This window comes from Coptis chinensis, chromosome 4 (genome assembly GCF_015680905.1).
Source record: "Coptis chinensis isolate HL-2020 chromosome 4, ASM1568090v1, whole genome shotgun sequence".
NCBI lineage: Eukaryota > Viridiplantae > Streptophyta > Magnoliopsida > Ranunculales > Ranunculaceae > Coptis > Coptis chinensis.
Window position 1 is genome coordinate 13436118 of NC_141459.1, and position 24275 is coordinate 13460392.

Consider the following 24275-nt stretch of genomic DNA (forward strand, 5'->3'; position numbering starts at 1 on the left):
CAAGTAGACTCACTCTGGATAAGACTTGTTTAATTTGACTTTGGAGTGTAACACTTGGGAACGGGCTTATATGTCGACCATTTTGGACTAATGAAATGAAGTATGATAATTTGATGTGCATCTAGATGGAAGTTGAACTCCAAAATCTCAATCTCGAAAAATATCCCAAGGGCCAAGACAGCACACTTGAAAGACTTTAGACACTTACTAGCCAAGTCAAGCTTAAAGCGTTGAAAGCGAAATCCGAACTAAAACAATCAAGAAAGAACAACTCTTTTTCATTTCTCCTAAATTTTCAATCATTTTGCAAGTTGCAGAAATGGTCTAGCACTAGTGGAGAAGGAAAGTTGATGGGAATCTTTCTTCCAACATCATCTTCATAATAAGGTAACCTCTTAGTCCTGCTAAACATGGTTTCTATCAATATTAGAAGACTATTACCAATTACTATCAACCCTCCTGTTGAGCCAGAATCAAAACAAAACTCACACATACCACCACTTGTAATTATTATAGTTGCTATACTTGGTGGTTGTTTTCTTCTTGTTAGTTATTACGCAATAATCGTTAAGTATTGTTCGAATTGGAATCGTTCAAGAAGGCCCCAAGTTTTAAATGAACAAAATTTAGATGCCCATGAAGATTTTCTTGATGAGAATCATGGACCAGTTGTGGATCATCCTATTTGGTATATTACCACAGTTGGTTTAGAACAAGGAGTTATTGATTCTATCGCGGTTTTTAAGTATAAGAAGGGAGATGGTTTGGTTGAAGGGACGGATTGTTCAGTTTGTCTTAGTGAGTTTCAAGATGATGAGAATTTAAGGCTTTTGCCCAAGTGTAGTCATGCTTTTCATATTTCTTGTATTGATACTTGGTTAAGATCACATACAAATTGCCCGAGTTGTCGTGCCCCTATTGTGTCGAGTCCTGTTTTGCCTGCTTCGACTGCGGTGGTTGGAAATTCTGGTGTAAGGGAAGAAGCGCAAGTTGAGAATTCTGCGAGTGATGGTGGAGTGGGAAGTGAGCTGAATAGAGAAGGTGGGGTGAGTGATTTGAGTCTTGGGGTTCAAGGTGAGAGGGTGGAAGTGGAAAGAAGCAGGGGTATTGATGTTCAGAAAAAGGATTTGCCTGCTCCTTTCAAGATGTCCAAATTTCGCGTGTTTAGCGATTTGTCGGACAATCATCGGGTTGGGGAGAATGAGATACAGCCTGTAAGAAGGTCCGCCTCTATGGATTTTAATCCAGCTTCAATCTTATGTTTTTAGGTGGCAAATTCACTTCTGTAGAAGAAGAAGATGAAGGAAGTTCAATTGCACCGGTGGAAAGAGGGAAGAAACTCAATTCAAGTCCGAGCCTATTTAGATTGATTGGAAGTTCCTCGAAGGGAAAATTGTTGCCGAAAAGTCCTGTTTCCATGAAGAGATCTTTCTCAAGTGGTAACAAGCTCATCTCATCCAGACACAGCCGGAATCGGAGCTCATTTATTCCATTGTAAGGTTTTTATCCTTGTCATTTATGAAGTCCATTCCAACCCGTATAAGGGGTACTCTCAACGAAGTGAGAGTTCCCTTTTTTGTTTGAGGACAATGTAATTGAATTAAAAGAAATGCCTGAGGACCATAACCATTGAGCTCGTAAGTAATACAATGTAATAGTCAATTGCTGTTCTAGTTACTAAAGAGAAACTATGAAACTATAAGAAACTCCTAAAGCTGTGCACTGTTACAAAGTTGTCAACATGAATTTAAGTTTTGATTTTCTATTTTTTGTGGTATCTTACACAGACCTTGAATTCATAATTCGAAGCCTGCTATATTTTGCTTCTTATGTTTGGATTTTTTTTCGTACCTTATAAACCAGTCCTGCTTTGACGTCTTACTTTATGTGGTAACTGGTAAGTAATCTAAGAATAATAGTTTCATTCATGTGAGTTATTTGCATGTGTTTGTTTTAATTGTTGAAATATGAGATGAATCAGTACCAGTGGATAGTATTATCGAGAGAAGTACCTCTTGTCACGTTGATTAAATTTGAAGAGCTCCTTTATTGGATTCTGTAGAAGATTATTGTGTTCTCCAAGTCCTAGACTCCTAGTTATGTCCAAAAACACGGATACCCGTTGCCAATCTCACTAAAAACTGAAAAGAAAAGAAACTGGCAAAGGAAAAATGGTAAACCCCAATTTTTAAACAGATTATGGTAATATATTTGGTAGAATAGCTTCTTAATATATCACGTGATGAAATAGTTGGTTGTGAGAATATTTTGTTCTTTTGACTGCTTATTAGAAACTTTTAGCAATGTCGGCTCGGGTTAGTTCAAATGATCCTTAGGCCCCTTAGGGAATATCATCCACATGTATCCTGTGTTGGGAATTGGGATCACCGCATAAACTGATAATAGATTTCAGGAGCCAATAAGGTATCGTTCTAAATTGCAGTTTTCCTAAAGGTCAAATTGTAGATGATATAGAGTTGGTTCTACCAGATACGTACGATCTCATTCTTCACGCGCAGGAATAATTTTCTGACAAGTGGTACTAAATATGTAGATCGTAATCCCTCCCATCATGACAGTATTGTGTATATAGCATTTGTCTGTGTGGTAGTGTGGTTAAAAATCAACTGCCATAGTGTTCATGTGTTTATGTGTCTTCTTGGGGACTGAAAATTTTAATTTGTAGCTGTCATAAGGAACTTAACAGTTGATGTTATCCTAATTTGTCGCACTCAGAGGAGGGATGGATTAATTGGTTTCTGGTTTTGCAGAGTAGTAAACTGATACAGTTTGAACTTCAGTATGTTATCAACTTTGAATCTCTTTAGGAGCTGTGGTTTGTGACTCATTACATGGTTCAGTATTGACAATGAAAAACAGGTTTCATTAGAAATTTTGTACCAAGAACAGATACGTGAAGTACAATGCATACTATTGACATTGCAGAAGTTTTATCTTAGGAACAATGCGGAGGGGCATGGGAACATTATGCCATGGGTAGTTGGATATGATGCCAAACCCTGGAATATCCAAACTTGGAGCTGTTTACTTGGGTTTTACCGAATGGGATTTGTAACCAAACTTTTAGTATCAGATTAGGTTTGAATGTCAAATCACTTGTTCGGTTATTCCTACCTAGGAAATTGTTCGTTCGTAGGAGCGAATTTTCACTCATCGGCATATCCCCTGCCTTCAAAATATATTCGACCACCATGAAAGAACCCCATCAATGATTGTTTGTTTATTGAATAAACTGAGCGATGTTCTGCTTCTCTATTTTATTACACCTAAGGAAGTCATCATATTCTGAAAGCAACAATAATACAGCTCATAACGTAACGCCATAGCTAGCTTTGCTTTGAAGTTCTTTTAAGTCCCTTTTTTCTCTTATTTAACTTTATCTGAGATAACTTAGGAATTAGGACTCTAGTTCCGCCTCTAGAATATTTATGTACACGGTTTCATAGTTTAATCTGACCGATACATTTGTTTACCAAATTTCCAGGAAAGAAACATATGTTTTTGACTTTTTCTAGGCTTTGTTTATTTCAATGGTATGTTCTTCTACTTACGCTAGACAGAGCTAGAGATGAAGCACCCCTTTTACTCCAAACGAGAAAAATACATGCAGCTAAAGTTAAAAGGAATAGGACACGACTTTTAAAAAGTTATAGTATCAAATCAGCCAATCTTATACTTTGTTGAACTCATTCTGATATAGAGCACTTGTATACTATCTACTATCTATATACTAAAACAGAGACCTTTAAAGGAGGATTTTCTCTCTCCTATGTGTCACTCTAATATGAGAGTTAGATTTTTATTCTAATCTAATCATGACTATAATATGAAAGATAGTATTTTCTAATAGCTACAATCCTACCTACATTGAACCTCTTTGGAGAGTTTGAGTGTATTTTAATTCTTATATTTGGAGCTCTTTGGAAGTTTGAGTGTATTTCTAATTCTTATATTTGGAGAGTTTGAAGTGATTGTCAATTCTTATATATTTGATAAAATAAAATAAAAAAAAATTGCTAAAAAAAATAGGTGATTTGTAGAATGTAATTTCATATTACTTAATCAAACACTTTTATTGTTCTAATTTTTATATATTTGATCAAATAAAAAATTGCTAAAAATAAGTGATTTGTAGAAACTAATTCCATATTACAAATCATACAATTTTTAGTGTCTATGAGACTATGATAAAACACCGACTTATTTGAATATATCTTTAGCAGCGTAACAATTATACTAAAAATAACATCACAAAATATATAATAGAAAATGAAAAAAAAAAATAACGACAAAGCAATAATGACAAATATTTTAAAATATGTATAATATTGAATGAAACTAATGTAAAAAAAAAAAAACAATTAATGGAGAACCAAAAACTGGATGCAAATATATCGAACTAACCTCAAATAATATTTAACGGAAAATCGGAAACTGGATGCAAATACAAGCATTAAACTAATCTTAAAAATTAATTAATAGAAAATCGGAATATGGATACAACTACATTAAACTAACCTCAAAGAATAATTAACAGAAAATCAAAACTTGGATGCAAATACATCAAACTAACATTAAAAAAATAATTGTCATAAAATCGAACCTGGATGCAAATACATTGAGCTAACCCTCAAAGATTAAATTAATGGGAAATCGGAAATGAATACAACCGCATTGAACTAACCTCAAAGAAAAATTAATTATAAATTAGAAACATAATGCAAATCGTGGAACTAATTTTAAAAAATAATTAACGGAAATCGGAAACTATATGCAAATACAACTTTATCAAATAATAAAGAGAAATCGAAACTGGATGCAAATACATTAAATTAATCTCACAGAATAATTAACGGGAAATCAAAAACTGGATGCAAATGCATCGAACTGACCTTGAAGAACAATTAACAGGAAATTGGAAATTGGATGCAAATGTATTAAACTAACCAAAAAAATAATTAACGATAAATCAGAAACTGGATGCAACGGCATTGAATTGATCTCAAAAAATAAATAACGAGAATTGGAAATTGGATGCAACTGCATTAAACTAACCTCAAAATATAAATAACGGAAAATCAGAAACTGGATACAAATGAATTGAACTAACCTCAAAACATAGTTGGGTTATATGTTGTGGGAATGTCTCGATAAATATAGTTTTGTATTTAAAATGGTGTTTATCTTATCTCTTTTCGTATTCAAGTAGCTTCAATATATATGAACTTATGAACTTTATTAGGCAATCTCACAAAACATCAATCAAACTTCTATTATTAAACAACAAAATGAAGTTGAAGGATTTTATCAAATGCAGTTTTTTTTTTTAATGGAGAGTGAGGTTTTTCGCGTTATAAGAAATTTGGTTTAGTGATAAATATAATATTAATATATAATAGTTACGCATATTTGCAAATATTTTTCAGAATAATTAATATAACAACACCCGTTCGTAGATAATCTTTGAAGATCGATTCCATATAGTGAGTCATGCATAATTTAAAGAATAATTAATTGGAAATCAAAAACTGAATAATCTTCGATGATCCCACATAGTAAATTAAGCATAATTTACTTTTTATGTCATGTTTGCAATGACTTCTGAGATGGATCAAGAGAACTTGGTATTACACACCACATTAGATAATTATAAGGAAATCGAAAACCTGGATTCAAATACATGGCGAGCTCAAAGAGTAATTAAGGGAAATTAGAAACTTTATACAAATTGCATTAAACTAAACTTAGAGAATAATTAGTGGGGAAATTAGAAATTTGATGCAAATCTTTAAAAAAATATTTAACGAAAAATCAGAAATAGTATGCAAATACATCAAACAAACCTCTCAAATAATAATTAATGGGAAACCAAAAACTTAATGCAAATGCATTGAACTTAACTCAAAAAATAATAAACAAAAATAAAAACTGAATGGATGCAAATGCATTGAACTAACCTCATAGAATAATTGGTGGGAAATTGGAAACTAAATGCAAATGCATTGAAATAACCTCAAAAGAATAGTTAACGGGAAATCAGAAACCGGATATAATTGTATCGAACTAACCTCAAAGCATAAATAATCAGAAACTAGATGCAGATGCATTGAACTAACCTTAAAGAGTTATTAACGGGAAATTGAAAACTGGATCCAAATGCAATGAAGTAATCTCAAAGACTAATTAACGAAACATTGAAAAATGGATGAAACCCAGATTGAACTAACCTTAATGAATAATTAAGGGAAATTATAAATTTGATGTAAGCGCATTGAACTAACTCAAAAAAAATAATTAACGGAAATCAGAAACTTGATGCAAATGCATTGAACTAATCTCAAAAAACAATTAACCTAAAATCGGAAATCGGATGCAACTGCATTGAACTAACCTCAAAGAATAATTAACGGAAAACCAAAAACTATATGCAATTGCATTAAACTAAAATCAGAGATTAACTAACGGAAAATCAAAAATTGGATGCAAATGCATTGAAATAACCTCAAAAATAGTTAACTAGAAATCGAAGTCGGATGTAAGCGCATCGACCGACCTCAAAGCATAAATGTCCACTTTTTTAGCCTTCTCACATGAATAATTACGAGTAATTAGGAACCCAAAACGAAAGTGAATTTATAAAAACAGACCCTTACATATATGTAAACTGTATTGAAATTGTAAAATATCGAACTAACCTAGAAAAACAATTAATAGGAAATCAGAAACTGGATACAGATGTATTAAACTAACCTCAAAGAGTAATTAACGGGAGATTGGAACATGGATGCAAATACAATGAACTAATCTCAAAGACTAATTAACGAAACATCGAAAAATTGGATGCAACTTTGTCTTGAATTAACCTTAATGAATAACTAAGCTGGAAATCATAAAATGAATACAATTGCACAATTGAACTAACCTCAAATAATAATTAACAAAAAATTGGAAACTTGATGCAACTGCATTGAACTAGCCTTAAAGAATAATTAATGAAAAATTAGAAACTGGATGCAACGTACTACATTAAACTAATCTCAAAGAATATATAATTAATGGAAAATCAAAAATTTGATGCAAATGCATTGAACTAATAACCCTAAAACATATTTGTATTATATGTAGAGAGAATAAATGTCTCGACAAATATAGTTTTGCATTTTAAATAGTATTTATTATAATTTTTATTGTGATTGGGAATGTCTTGCTATTCAAGCAGCTTCATTATTATTTTGGCCACATTGGACATTCTCACAAAACTTTAATCAAACTTATATTATTAAACCTAACAATAAAAAGAAGTCGATGAGTTTTATCAAGGTTTGGTGCTTCCTTTTTATAGAGAATGGTGCAAGAAATTTAAATGAGTAATTAATATAATTTTTATTTTTTCATAGTTATCCATAGTTGCTAATATTTTTTAGAATAATTTAATATAATGACACCCGTTCATAGGACACGTTCATGTGATAAATCTTTTCAAATGAAAGTAGTGTATTTTTTGATGATATGAAAATAATCAATCTGTTTTAGTGATTTGTACACATTAGTACATAAGCTGAATGATGATGATTTGATGATGATTCTGACTAAATCACCATAAATCTAATAAAACTATTATACAAGCTAGATTAAGTTTAAGATAATTCTATTTGAAAATTATGGATTAATATTCTAAACCATAAAGTGAAAAAGTTATCTCAATTTAATCCCTTAGTTTCCAAGTACTTATACACCATAATCGCTACTCATTAACATATTTCGGTTTATTTTCAATAAAAATATATTCTGATTCGAAAATTTGCCGTTAAATCACTATAAAATACAAGCTAGACCGAGTTTAAGATAATTCTATTTAAAAATTACGGATTAATATCCTAAACCACAAAGTGAATATGCTATCTCAATTTGATCCCTTAGTTTCCAAGTACTTATGCACCATAATCGCTGCTTATTAACGTATTTTGATTTATTTTTAATAAAAATATATTCTGATTCGAAAATTTGTGTGAGACATTTTGTAAAGCTTTTTCAGCACACAAAATATTTAATAGATCCCGGGCGTATGCCCGGGTCCAAAATCTAGTCTATATACTAAAGCAGAGACCTTTAAAAGAGGATTTTCTCTCTCCTATGTGGCACTCTAATATGAGAGTTAGCATTTTCTCTATCCTATGTGGCAATATGAAAGATAGTATCTTCTAATAGCCTACACATACATGGAACCTCTTTGGAGAGTTTAAGTGTATTTCTAATTCTTATGTTTTGAGAGTTTTAGTGTATTTCCAATTCTTATATATTTGATCAAATAAAAAAAAATTGCTAAAAAATAAATGATTTGTAGAAAATAATTTCCTATTACGAATCAAATACTTTTAGTGTTCCAATTCTTATATATTTGATCAAATAAAAAAAATTGCTAAAAAATAGGTGATTTGTAAAAACTAATTCCCTATTACAAATTATACAATTTTAGTGTTAATGGTAAAGCACTGACTTATTTCAAATATATCCTTAACACATCATCAAAACATAGTTAAAAACAATTATACAAAAAATAACATCACAAAATATATAATAGAAAATAAAAATAATAATAATAATAACGGCAAAACAATAATGACAAATATTTTAAAATATGTATAATACTGAATAAAACTAACGTCAAAAAACAATTAATGGGGAACCGAAAACTGGATGCAAATGTATCTCAAATAATATTTAACGGAAAATCGGAAACTGAATGCAAATGCAATCATTAAACAAATTTTAAAAAGTAATTAATAGAAAATCGAAATATAGATACAACTGCATTAAACTAACCTCAAATAATAATTAATGGAAAATCAAAACTTGGATGCAAATACATCAAACTAACATCAAAAAATAATTGTTGGAAAATCGGAAACTGGATCCAAATGCATTGAGCTAACCCTCAAAGATTAAATTAACAAGAAATCGGAAACTAGATGCAACTGCATTAAACTAACCGCAAAGAAAAAATAATTATAAATTGGAAACATAATGCAAATGCGTGGAACTAATCTTAAAAATAATTAACGATAAATCGGAAACCGGATGCAATTGCATTGAACTAATCTCAAAAAATACACTGGATGCAAAACCTCAAGAAATAATTAACGGGAAATCGGAAACTGGTTACAAATTCATTGAACTAACCTCAAACAATAATTAACGTGAAATCAGAAACTATATGCAAATGCAACTTTATCAAATAATAAAGCGAAAAATTAGGCGGATGCAAATGCATTAAACTAATCTCTGAGAATAATTAACGAAAAATCGAAACTAGATGCAAATGCATTGAAGGCCCGACCTCAAAGAACAATTAATTGAAATTGGATGCAAATGTATTGAACTAACCGAAAAGAATATTAACGAGGAATCAAACTGGATGCAACTGCATTGAACCCGATCTCAAAAATAAATAACGGGAATAGAAAATTGGATGCAACTGCATTGAACTAACCTCAAAATATAAATAACGGAAAATCAGAAACTGTATGCAAATGCATTGAACTAACCTCAAAATATAGTTGGGTTATATGTTATGGGAATATTTCGATAAGTATAGTTTTGCATTTAAAATGATGTTTATATTATGTCTTTCCGTATGATTGAGAACTCTTTGCTATTCGAGTAGCTTCAATATATATGAACTTCTTCTTATTAGGCAATCTCATAAAACTTCAATCAAACTTCTATTATTAAACAACAAAATGAAGTTGAAGGGTTTTATCAAAGGCGAGTTATGTTTTTTTTAATGGAGAGTGAGATTTTCACGTTATAAAAAATTTGGTTGAGTGATTAATATTATATCAATATATAATAGTTTTACATGTTTGCAAATATTTTTCTGAGTAATTAATATAACAACACCCGTTCGTAGATAATCTTTGAATATTTCACATAATGAGTCATGCATAATTTAAATAATAATTAACGAGAAATCGGGAACTGGATAATCTTCGATGATCCCACATAGTAAATTAAGCATAATTTATTTTTTATGTCAAGTTTGCAAGGACGACACTACAGATGGATCAGTAGAAGTTTGTATTACACACCACATTGGATAATTATAAGAAAATCGAAAACTGGATTCAAATACATAACTGAGCTCAATGAGTAATTAATGGGAAATCGGAAACTTTATGCAAATTGCATTAAACTAATGATGAGAATAACTAACAAAAATTATAAATTGGATGCAAATCTTTGAAAAATATTTAACGGAAAATCGGAAACGGTATGCAAATACATCAAACAAACCTCAAATAATAATTAATGGGAAACCGAAAACTGGATGCAAATGCATTGAACTTAACTCAAAAAATAATTAACATAAAATAAAAAACCGAATGCAACTGCATTGAACTAACCTCATAGAATAATTGGTGAGAAATCGGAAACTAAATGCAAATGCATTGAAATAACTTTAAAGAATAGTTAGCGGGAAATCAGAAACCGGATATAATTGTATCGAACTAACCTCAAAGCATAAATAATTATAAACTAGATGCAGATGTATTAGACTAACCTTAAAGAGTTATTAACAGAAAATCGGAAACTAGATCTAAATGCAATGAACTAATCTCAAAGACTAATTAATGAAACATTGAAAAATGGATGAAACTGCACTGAACTAACCTAAATAAATAATTAACGATAAATTATAAATTTGATGTAACTGCATTGAACTAACCTCAAAAAATAATTAACGAGAAATCAAAAACTTGATACAAATGCATTAAACTAACCTTAAAGAACAATTAACATAAAATCGAAAATTGGATGCAACTGCATTGAATTAACCTCAAAAAATAATTAACGGAAAATCAAAAACTGGATGCAACTGCATTAAACTAAAATCAGAAATTAACTAACGGGAAATCAAAAATTTGAGGCAAATGAATTGAAATAATCTAAAAAAATAGTTAACTAGAAATCGGAAGTCGGATGTAACTGCATCGCACTGACCTCAAAACATAAATGTCCACTTTTTTAGCCTTCTCACATTAGTAATTACGAGTAATTAGGAACTTAAAACGAAAGTAAGTTTATAAAAACAGACTCTTACATGTATGCAAACAAATTATAAACAATCGAACTAACCTAGAAAAGCAATTAACGGGAAATCAGAAACTGGATGCAGATTGAACTAACCTCAAAGAGTAATTAACGGGAGATTGGAACCTGGATGCAAATGCAATGAACTAATCTCAAAGACTAATTAACGAAACATTGAAAACTTGATGCAACTGTACTGAATTAACCATAATAGACAACTAACTGGAAATCATAAATAAGTAGATGCAATTGCACTAAACTAACCTCAAATAATAATTAACTGAAAATTGGAAACTTGATGCAATTGCATTGAACTAACCTCAAAGAATAATTAATGAGAAATTGGAAACTGGATGCAACGTACTACATTAAACTAATCTCAAAGAATAATTAATGGAAAATAAAAAACTTGATGCAAATGCATTGAACTAATAATCCTAAAACATATTTGTATCATATGTAGGGAAAATAAATGTCTCAACAAATATAGTTTTGCATTTTAAATAGTGTTTATTATAATTATTTTATTGTAATTGGGAATGTCTTGCTATTCAAGTAGCTTCAATATTATTTTCGTCATATTGAGCATTCTCACAAAGCTTCAATCAAACTTCTATTATTAAACCTAACAATAAAAAGAATTCGATGAGTTTTATCAAGGCTTAGTGCTTCCTTTTTATAGAGAGTGGTCAAGAAATTTAAATGAGTAATTAGTATAATTTTCATATCTCATAGCTATGCATAGTTGCTAATATTTTTTAGAATAATTTAATATAATGACACCCGTTCGTAGGACACGTTCATGTGAAAAACTTTTCAAGTGGGAGTAGTGTATTCTTTGAGGATATGGAAACAATCAATCTGTTTTAGTGATTTGTACACATTACGTAAGCCGAATGGTGATGATTTACCGCTAAATCACCATAAATCTAATAAAACTATTATACAAGCTAGATCGAGTTTAAGATAATTTTATTTCAAAATTACGGATTAGTATTCTAAACCACAATGTGAAGAGGCTATCTCAATTTGATCCCTTAGTTTCCAAGTACTTATGCACTATAATCGTTGCTCATTAACGTATTTCGGTTTATTTTCAATAAAAATATTTTTTTATTCGAAAATTTGCCGCTAAATCACCATAAATCTAAGAAAACTATTATACAAGCTAGATAGAGTTTAAGATAATTCTATTTGAAAATTACGGATTAATATCCTAAACCACAAAGTGAAGAGGCTACCTCAATTTGATCCCTTAGTTTCCAAGTACTTATGCACCATAATCACTGGTCATTAACGTATTTATATTTATTTTTAATAAAAATATATTCTAATTCGAAAATTTGTGTGAGACATTTTGTAAAGCCTTTTCAGCACACAAAATATTTAATAGATCCCGAGCGTACGCCCGGGTCCAAAATCTAGTTAAGAACTATAGAAAACACCCACGACTCCATTAAACATCTTTATGAGAGAAACCAAAAAAAACACCAAAAATTTTAACCACACTTACACCAACCAACTTCAAGAGCGATATCAAAAAGTTGATATTAAATGTCGCAGTTTTGGATAAACCGCGCCATATAGTCCACATTGCTTTTTCAAAACCGCGCCATAGACGCCCACCACAGAATCCCAAGCCCATGCGGTTTTCCAGAAACCGCGCGATGTGTCGAACACCGCGTGCTATCATCTTTTAACCCGTGTTTCCTGCATGTCTCTCTTCATTTTTCATGTTCCCTCTAATCTTAAACTCATCTCCTTAGCAAAAAAAAAAAAAAAAACTACCGAAACTCTTGACGATTTTTCAATGGATCATTCATCTTCTTCTTCATCGAGCTCAAACTCTTCAAATGATAACACTGCAATTAAAACTCGTAAAAAATTAGTGGCTATTGCTCTATCTTTGGTTCGACATCGTCTAGGTTTATTGCGTTAGCAAGAAGCGGAGTCTTCTTATAAACCACATGGTGGTTCGAAGAAAGAAAGAAAATGCAAGAATCGTCAGTACGAGACAACACTGACTCGTGTAAATGCTAACTACTTCGACACAAATTCTATATTCACTGACCACAGCTTTCGACGCCGATTTCGTATAGGTGAGTCATTGTTTATTCGTATTTTCAATCATCTTAACCATCATGTACCATATTTTCAACAAAAAATTAATAATGCGGATAAGTTTGAGATTCACCCAAAAATCAAAGTAATTGTTGCTATACGAATACTTGTTTATGGGTCTCTAGCTAATCTAGTAGATGACATGTTACATGTTGCTGAGCCAACTGTTCATGAAAGCATGAGTTATTTCTGTGATGGAATTATTAGAATTTTTGGAGGTGAATACTTGCATAAAACCAAATGCCGCAGATATTCAGCGTTTGGTTGAAGAGTCTGAGGAACGAGGATGGCCTGGAATGCTAGGAAATATTGATTGCATATATTGGTAGTGGAAGAATTGCCCAACCGCATGGTAAGGGTCTCACACTAGCCATGTGCATAAAATAACAGTGATTCTAGAGGCGGTTGCTTCTCGTGACACGTGGATTTAGCATGTTTTTTTTGGAATTGCGGGTTCTCACAATGATCTTAATGTGCTTGACCGCTCACCAATATTTAATGATATAGTCAATGATGAAGTTATTCCTTGTAACTACACTATGAATAGGCATCATTATGATATGGTCTATTACTTGGCTAACTGTATATATCATAATTATGTCACCTTAATTCAAACAATTTCTAAGCCGACTGTTGCACAAGACAAATATTTTGCAAAGAAGCAAGAAGCTGTTAGAAAAGACATAAAGCGGGCGTTTGGTATATTGCAGTCATGTTGGGCTATTTTAGCGAATCCGTGCATGTTATAGTATTTGGAGACCATGGCTACTGTTATGAAGGCTTGCATCATTTTACATAATATGATTGTGAAAGATGAACGCGAAATGGATATCCCGCAGTATATTCCGGATTATGAAATGCCAAGTAGAGAAGGTGCATCTGAAGATGAACGCCACTTTGTTCTATCTCGTTGGGCATCTGACGTCGAGAGGGTCCATTCACAAGTTGTTCATGATAGATTGAATAATAATGACTTGGTCGAGCATTAGTGGAGTAGGCGTGGTCAACGTTGATTTCCATTTCTATTTGGATTTCATTTGAACTTTGTATTTATTTATCGTTTCAATTTCTATGCATTTGTGTTCTAAGTTTATTTTTATGTATTTGTGGTTTTATGAAAAGATAATTTTGAAAATACAAAGTAGACTCTGCCGAATTTTTTTTAGAATGATAAAAAGTATCAACTTTAAATTAAGGTAACTCAAATTAAAAGAAAATATTTAATTAAAGTACATTTTAATTAAAATCAAAATACAAACTCAAATTAAAGTATGTCATAAATTAAAAGACATAAGTAGGAAGTAAATCATTTAGACTATGCACTACTTTGACTACTACCAGTGATATTGGCAACTTGATTCTTCATTTTTTGTAAAATTTCTGCCTTTTTGAGTTGCCAAATTTTGCGCTCATCTTCGGGTAATCCTTCTAATTTTCTTCCTAGTATTTTAACATCATTTTCATCTTCTCGAACTCAGAGCGCAACTTTCTTCAATTGAAGTTTCTCTTTTTGGATTTGGAGCTTCTAATCCATCGCCTTCTTTGGTGGTTTTAGAAAGTTCCACAAGAAAATCATCAAGTTTCTTAGCGGATTCCTCCACTTTAGAATCACCTTCTTCTTTATCTTTTTGCCTTCTTCTCTTTTCTTCTTTCTTTCCAATAAGTCTATCCTCAAGCACATGCATCAACTTGGTGTGGATCATAATCTATTGGTTGAGTTGTCGCAATTTATATTGGAACTGATGAACTTCCTTCCCCACTGTTTGACTTCAACTTTTTGGTGGGTCGCAATTTATTTATCAATTGTAGCCTTATCCATTTGGGTGAGTCTTTCACCATATTATAGCATTGCATTCACTTCTAAACCCCATTCTGCATCCCATATGCAGTTATTACTTCCTCAACCTACAAATTAAGAAAAAACTAAATTAGAATTAAAAAATGTATTTGTGAATCAAAATAACAAATATAAAGTAAATAATACTTACAATCATATTGTCAGTATAACCACTTGGAGGAGATGCTTGAATCTTAAAAAAATAGCATTGAACTTGTTGATATTAGCTTAAATGAGAGTCCAACGGTGTTTCATGCCGTGAAGTTCGCGTTCGGTCACTTTTGCTAGATTTGCATGAAATGCATTTAGAATCTTATTCCAAAATTTGTTTGATATTTGCTCATTTCCTACTACACCATCTTGACTATTGGTTAGAGCAATACTTTCTTCTTGTATCCATGAAGCCTCTCTAGGTTTTGTTTTTGGCTCTTCACTAGTCATTTTGGTTTAGAGTAGAGTAGAGAGTGGAGAATAGAAGTAAGTGTAAAACCTATTGTGTGCAATGAGTGCTTCAATTTATAGTGAAAGAAAAATATAGTCATTTTTGCCCGTTTTTCATTTAGAGCACGCTGCGGTGTTACCGTAGGTTTTGACAAAACCGCGTCATTGAAGCTCACACTCTAACTAAGCCTATGCAGCAGTTTTAGAAAAAAGCGATTTTTCTAAAACCAAAGAGAGATTTGATACCAGATCAAAGCAAACACCAAATTTTGGCCAATTTGGTATTTGCTTTGGTGTTTTCATCAACATGTGTCTCTCATAAAAATAAAAAAACACCAAATTATTGAAATTTTGGTGTTTGATGCTAGGATAGTGTCTCTCTTAAAAATGCTCTTAGCATGGAAATTTTTTGTGTCCAATTTAGGATTTATGTTGAAAACCTCTAAACTACAACGTTGGGCTCTTTTTCTTTCTCAATCCCTTTGAGAGGGTGAGTGGTTCTTGAACACCACTCTCCTAACTCCTAACTTCAATGCCTCTGAAATTTGAAGGAGCCTCTCTTAACACCTGAATGTGTCTGAATTTAAGTTGTTTGACCGTTAACCTCTGAACTGATTACGAGCCAGTTGAAAAACAAACACAAATAATCGTGTTTATTAGAAGTGTTCTGAACACTGAATGAAGCAAAAACAAGCATGACCTTGGTATAAATTTAGAAATGTAGATCTACAATAATTTGAGAAAATTGGTACCAGAATTCGCGAAAGTTAATTTGCTTGGCCTTCCAGATTTTCTATGGGAAAATGATGTGGAGTATAGTTTGTTACGTTGTTGTTCCCTTCCCTTAATAATTCATGCATGTCCTATTACCTACTAAACCCTTAAGAAGTTAAGAGTAGCCCCTAACATGCACATCTGAATCATTTGTCAGCAAGAAATCTCGAATTCTTCAATTATATACAACTACAAGATCATCTTCCCTAGAAAGCAAACAAATACATAAAACAAAAAAGCTAAATTCCAGATACCTGACCACATTAAGATTTTCAAGGCTGTGTTTTTTCGTTTACCTGCGTTGCCTCAGGTTTAGACCTTTGACCCCACTTTCATCTCACCTTTCGACCATGCATGTATGTGAAGGAAATGCCAAAGGTGAAATAGCTTTTTCTCATGGCACCAAAAACCCTCTTTTGTTTACTTTCCAAGTTCCATTAGATAATTTTATGATAAAAAAATCTGAGTTCCAAAAAAAGAGCGTCCATGAGTCCATTCCTTCTGTTGAAGGTGGAGAATCAAAATTCATGTACCTTGGGAACCAAGCAGAGAATATGACAATTGAAATGACTTTCTATAGATCTCTAACAGGTGTTTTATCTTGTGTTATTCACTTTTTGGCTTTTCAACTCTTCAATCCATTCACCCTAAAGAAACTTTAAGAAAAAATAAATTAAAATTTACAAAACCTTTCTTTTCCTTCTTGCAATCATATGCGTAAAAAGTCCGCGGAGGGAATCTACTTTTACCACGGAGATTGCATCAGCAAGCCTGCCTAAATCACCTCCATCTGAATGACGCGTAGCCCATCTTTTGGACTCACTCGTCTACACGAGTGATTGCATTTTTACCTGCAGTATATGCAGATTTAATAACAAATCAAAGCAAATCAGACAATTATAAAAGTGTGCAAAGCTTCTACCAAAAAATAAAAAGTATGCAACACATTTACTATGAACCTGTAATCTGTAATGGCGGTCTATACTGTAGTTCTTAAAAGTATAATTTTGGTACAAGGGACGTTACGCTATAGCTGTTCAAAGCAGCTTTGCCATGTACTTCACTTTTCATAGGTAGGTAGGTTGTGGACCTCTCGTGCAAACTTTTGCAGGTGGGGAATCTCATCTCGCCTTGGCACAAGCAAAACTTATTGACACTGCCTACAGAAGATGTATTTTCTGGAAATACAACTATCTTGAGGATAAAGTTCGAACTAAGATCACTCGATTTAGACCCACCTTTCAAGAGTGGAGTTGGGGTTTGAAGTTTGAACCAATCTCAAGATTCCCATTTAAGACAATTTGATAGGTAAACCGTAAACGGGTACAAAAACAAGTTCATTGCCATAGTTATAATCAGCAATTTGCCCCCGCAAATATTTTTCAAACATTAAAAGCCCATCCTTACTAGGGACGAGCCTCAAAATCTGTTCAAGGTCGGCTCAATGGCGCATATATTGAAATATGCAAGATCCTGATCGAATTAAAAAGAAAAATAAAGACGAGCAAAGCCATGTCGAGCTTCAATATGTTCAAGCGCGTTTTCTAAACTGAGACAAAAATTTGTTCTCAATAGCCCTAATAAAAATGTTAGTAACTCTAATATTTAATATTCACTTGGTCGTAGTCAGAGTGTGCTAGTATCAGGATTAGAGCACATTAAGATTTTTGCTGAACAGAGTGTGGGAATTAGCCATATTGGTTACAATGATGAATGGTGCACAGATACAATTTGAAAGTACTGTGAAGCAATGATACTGTAGAACAATAAATCGTACATTGCAAAACACCTAACAGACGATTAACAGCATGGAAATAATAAATACACAGTTAACTTTTAATCAATTAGGTCATAATTATAATTTCTTACTATAGATTCACCTTTCGTCATTTCGTGTGTGTATAATTTGCTCATAGCTTTTGTGGATAATCAATCCCAAGGGAAGATATATGTCGGACAATGACGAACACGGATCAAACCTCCTTTAGCTGTAAAAATGGGCCATCCGCCCCTGCCCATCTTTTGTTCCTAACTTGCAACGATGCATATTATTTTGTTAATATTCAGGGAGATGAGATACTGTACTCCTATAATTTGACTTCCATGAGCTGGAGCCTGGCGTTGATCTGCACAATCAATATCTGTATTTCCCACTTGGTTCTCTGTATAGACATTTTCTTCAGATCATAACTTGTAACCAAAGTTCGGAAACATATACCATTGAAAATGTCGTCATTTAAAATTTCGGCATATTGCCCAGTTAAGCTGGGATATTGAATATACGTACAGATCTTGAAAACGGAAAAATGGTGCCAACAAGATTGCGATAGATAAATATCGATACACCTATCAGGTCCTTCTCATTGTGGTGAGAAACAACAACTCGTCCTTACGCATGGTAGATGATGATCGTCGTCAAGCTGAAACTGCATGTAATTCTATTTATAGTCACAAAAATTTCCAATTTTTTCAAAAAAACATAAAAAATCTCCAAATTGACTAGGTACCGAATTTCTAAATGAATAAACATTAAAAACGGTAAAAATTTCTTAATTTTTTATATTTACCAATTTTTAGTGATTTTTTTTCGATTTTTTTATGATGGATAACTCTCTTCATTTATTTTAATATTTTATTTTTTGAATTGCAAATATTTGTAAGATATCGTAAAATATAACAAGGCTTTACATATATATATTTGTAAATTTTAAATTTGATTTATGCTTAAAGTAACTGCACAATCCCACACTACATATTATTTTATGTTTTAATTATTTTTTATTTTTTTAACAAATTTGTACAAATTAACGATTTCACCCTTGCCGAATTAACCCTGAATTCCAAATTTGTTACTATGATCCTACTTTGTTAAAGTCACAAAAGAAGCTCAATATAATGCTTTAAGAGACAATCCCCATCCCTCCCCTACATACACCTTTTTCTTGATCTTTAGCTGTCATACTTTAGATCTCCCCTTCTTCTTGATCTTTAGCGGTCACGCTTTAGATTATTGTTGCAGCCATATTTGCATTTTTTTAATTTTTTGTTTCTTCTCTTATTTTGTAAGTTCATTTTCATGCCCCAAGACAGCCTTACAAAAATAAATAGTCTTATGGCATCCACATTGCACAAGAGCTGCCGCTATGAAGATTTGTTTCCTGTGTTATGCCTGGCCGACTGACCTGAAGGCTAACATCACCAGTCCGAAAATAATTTACGGCGACGTCCTTCAGATTGAGGAATCATGCCTGAAGCCTATCATCTAACAAGTGTTAATTCTCAACCTCATATTAAAACTCTTAGTGTTAAAACTCATATTAAATAATTTACGGCGACGTCCTTCAGATTTAGTTAAAACTCTTAGTGTTAATTCTCCTCGGCCACACTAACAAGTGTCAAATTCTCGACCTCATATTACTGTGGGTCTCTTGGAGAAATGTACACAACTGTTGAATAAACCCTGATACGCAAAATTCCAACTCTGAAAAATCGATAGATAATCATACATGTTTTGCATCATTTTAGTTATTTCGTATTATTGTTTTAGGAGTCCGGCTATGTAGTAACCGGTTATTGAAACCGTTAGGCAATATATAAACCGGCGTGTCCCACACTTAATCCCATTAACTTTTCCGTCTCTCCTTTTTTCATGTTTTTTTTTTTTCTTTTTATTTTTAACAAAACTAAAAAAAAAACAATAAATGAAACTTAAAAGGCAACTAAAACCACGAACCCTGCCAATACCAAAACACCACTTTGTTACTATGATTACATGTCAAAACATTAGCTTCGAGCGAGCACTGAACTTACTTAATGGCTTATGGAGTTATGGTGGGCCAAGAGTACCCTTTGGAGGAGGTCATATATCATTTTGTAGGGGAATTTAGAAGATTCAACATTGGATGTATGTGTATAGAAAATCCTGAAGACAAAGGTAGACTTTGCAAGAAGCAAATATCTATATTACTGCCGCTTGTATTTAAACTATATTTATCGCCTGGTAGTTGTAACTAATTACAATATGATGAGAATATACAACTATCTTTCAAGTTATGATGTTTGTGTTTACAAGTTAATATATGGATGGGTCATTCTCATTTTGAAGCATTTTTTTTTATTTTTTATTCTTATCAAAATAAATAAATTATAATATAGTGATGAAAACATGTAATTTGGCTAAGAGACATCTTCATTTTGATATAATATATAAAATGAAAACACCTCCTATATATGACAATAGCTCGGTGTTTACTACAGATCTTTAATTTGTTATTAAATGAACTGAACATTGGAAAGTTAGGAATCAACATTTGTTAAATTGTCAATTTTTCTATAAGTTTGATTTTATGTGAATGGTCAGGTGGGACACGCCTAGAAATTGGGATGGAATCTGGGTATTTTTTTTTTAAATTTTTATGCAACTTTCACTTGGCAAGACTTGAATCCAGGACTTCTCATAAATCAGTGACTCTAATAGACTAATACTATGTTAAATTGTCAATTTCTATAAAATTTCGAACTTACATTGAAGAATAATTTCTATATATAGATTATGAGAGTCTTGGGGAGACATAGGTGGAACCACACACCCACACCTAATATTTGGAAAAATAAATAACTGGACATCTTCACCTAGTAGGAGTTGAACTCAAAATCTCTTATAAACTAGAGACTATAATACCATGTTAAATTGTCAATTTTTCTATAAACTCGAATTTATGTGAATGATCAATTCTATTAATATGAGATGAGGCTCGGGAGAGAAATAGAAGAGACACACCTACACCTAATATTTGGGGTCAACACTCTTTCTCAGCGGGACACACTGAAAATACACAGAATGAAAGACTGGACATCTTTATCTGGTAGGAGTAAACTCAAGATCTCTTAGAAACTAAATGTTCTAATACTATGTTAAATTGTCAATTTTTCCATAAACTTGACACACCTAGAAATTGGAGTGAAATAATCTCAACAACATTGGATTTGAAGACCAAAAAAAACTATTGTTGAATTTTGAGAGAACAAAGAATAACAATTATTTTCAGTTGGCAGAGAATATCTTTATAGGGGTTGCTTTTAAGTTTTTTTTTTTATTATTATTAACTCTTATTATTATTATTATTATTTTGTTAAAAAATAATAATAATAATAATAATAATAATAATAATAATGACAAAAAAAGAAGAGACGGAAAAGTTAATTTAATGGGGTTAAGTGAGAGGGACACGCGGCTTACATATTGCAACGGTTACTGGTTTTAGTAACTGGTTATTACATAGCCGGACTCTTGTTTTAGGAAGTTTTCAACATTTCGTGATCTCATTCTCATCTACGGTTTCTAGAGCCCATGAAGTCAATTGACTAATTATATCGAATTCCGGAAAAAGATGACAGGAAGTCTGATAGCTACATAACTGGCATGAGCAGAGAATACACAATCATGTCAGAATTTCTAGGGCAAATAATTTACAGCTGAGAATCTCAAGAGATAATTGTCCTAAAGAACAACTTTTACATAGAATGGACCCCACTGAATCATGAGGCCAGATCTTCTCATTAGTGGGTCAACTGTTTGGGACCTGAATAGGTCATAATAGACCACATACCGTACACTTTATGATCAAGCAATTTGACCAAATTAATCGAAATTAATATCACTGAAAACGCATAGGCTGGATGGTTCAGATTGACTAAGTTAATGGGGCCACAAATATTGTTGCCTAGAATGCAAACATCATCATGGATTTCCTACACCGTAAAAACAAAAGATCAAAACAAAATGACCCATCGATTAGATGTGAGAGATTGCTCATATATACTTTTCTTCAAAACCTTAATTGTACACATTCCACACAACAGCACAAATTGAACCATGGTTGCACCCATTCAGATAAGTAGATAAGGAACAGATATACCACATATTTGAAGGGTGAATGGATTAGAATTTTTCAACTCAGTGTAGATTCTTCTTGATTCCTCTGCAGCATTTGATGAACTGCAGATGCAATTTCATCCACTGATTTTAGTTTGCATTCATCTTCAACCTTTTATCCACAAAAAAAAATGAAAACAAAACATAAGTGACAACAGCATTAAAGAGAGTGCTATTAATTGCAACTGAAAGCATATAAACATATGTAACTGTTTTAACTAACCTTCACACTGAATGAGTATAGAACAGTTTCTTCAAGTGTTGTAACATTTAAGTGGAGTATTGTAAGGCGAAGGCTTTGAAATCCAACTACCATTTTCAAAATCTGCTTGGGTCTTTTCTTTGTAAGTATTTTGAGGTTGGCATGACTTTCCACCATTGTTACTTCAATGTCGGCAACTGATGAACGGTTTTCGGCAACTGCTTCCTTTGTTGCATTTGAAGTACTAGTTTGACTAGAAGATGAAGAGTATTGCGGAAATGCAAAGAAATCGGCAAAGGGCGCGACGTCGGATTGTTCCTTAATTTGCTTTTGTGCCTCAAGTGATTGAAGAAATTGTTCAAGCTCCTTCACAAAATTAATTGCTCCACCTATGATAGATGCTTGATCACTCTATATACAATGGAACAAACATATAACTATATAAGTACTTTTTTTGGAGTATTTTCTTTTGAATAACCTTTTGTAAAAAGAATACTTATTTATTACAAGAGCATAAAATGGCATTTAATACTACCTTAAAATTTGGCTAGAATTAATGAGAGTAAGAGAAAGAGGGAACATACCCTTTGAACATAAGAAGCTGGCATTAAAGACCGAAGAACAGCAAGGTACTCATTCATCTGCTTTCGCCTATTGCGTTCGACGACAATGTGGGTCATTCTTTGGGTCTCAACCTCTTCTTTGTTCTTATTGATTTTAGTTCTTCGTCGCTTTCGTCGTGAATTAGTACTAGTACTAGTAGTTGCTGGAGCTTCAGTAAGAAGAGAAGTGTTGCAAGTGCCTTCAGATGAATTTGTAGCACAATCATTCACATTCTGTACCAAGGGAAATGGACATTGGAAAGCTTGATTATCCAAAAGATTTTGATCTATACTCTTTTCAAGAAGTTGCATAAACCCACCTTCTTCTTCTTTTAGACCAAAATCATAACCCAAAGAAAATAAATCTTTGTAACCATAAGTGAAAAGGTCATTAGGAAAAATAGCAGCTTCTAATGCCATTTCCTTTTCCCTTTCTTTGATCCTTTTCTCTTCTATCTCTCTCTCTCTATCTACACACATGTGTATACAACAATAAATACAAACTGAACTTATGGAGGCTATTGAAGTTTCTTACTTGTTCAAGAAAAAGAATGTGAAACTGAGAACTCCCCCTTTTTGCTTCTAATAACTAGATCTAGAAACTCATACAAGCTTAATCTATCTCAAAACCTGAAAGCTAAAGTTGCCTTTTGGTCTTCCACGATGGAGTAGTCCAGCTTTAAAGGCCTTAAATCAGAATAAGAAAAACTGCAGCTAGTTACACGTGTGGTACTCTTGAGTATTGAGACTTATATATTTTGTCTCTACTGTCTTCTATTGCATTATTTATTCCTAATCATCATATCAAGGAAAAAATAAATAAATCTGTAGCTAGATACCATATGTGCAACATTTCGCAGAGGAAATGCTGAGTACATACTACGTAACGATGATACGAGATATCCAACTTTTCAGACACTGCCAATAAGTTTTTCGAATATTTCTTTTTAATAACGAAAAATATATCACATGTTTTACTTTTATTTATTTCTTTTCCTTCTCAGAGCAAGTCCAATGGAGATGGAGTGAGAGTATATCCAAACACTAAATTCTTGAAAATTTGGTGTTTTTCATATTTAACGGTGAGACCTATTGAATATCAAACAAAAAAAATATCAAACCAAACACTAAATCGACTGAAATTTGGTGTTTGTTTTTGGTGTTGAACCCAATGTCTGACGGTGTTCAAAAACACTGCGGCTTTTTCCCAACACTCGTGGGCAAAAACACTTTCTGATTTATGAACAAAAA

At 32.4% G+C, this 24275-nt stretch overlaps 1 protein-coding gene and 1 pseudogene across 1 annotated transcript; one reads left to right on the forward strand and one right to left on the reverse strand.

Moving 5' to 3' along the window:
• Positions 1 to 262: 262 nt before the first annotated feature.
• LOC147502005 (RING-H2 finger protein ATL52-like) lies at positions 263 to 1631 on the forward strand (annotated as a pseudogene).
• A 20426-nt stretch (positions 1632 to 22057) lies between these two features.
• Positions 22058 to 23684, reverse strand: LOC147502006 (transcription factor bHLH94-like). Its single transcript, XM_086606979.1, has 3 exons — positions 23007 to 23684; positions 22444 to 22833; positions 22058 to 22332 (listed from the first exon to the last, which is right to left on the reverse strand). The coding sequence occupies exons 1-3, from the start codon at positions 23502 to 23504 to the stop codon at positions 22237 to 22239; spliced, it is 984 nt and encodes a 327-aa protein (XP_086463105.1). The 5' UTR covers positions 23505 to 23684; the 3' UTR covers positions 22058 to 22236.
• Positions 23685 to 24275: the final 591 nt, after the last annotated feature.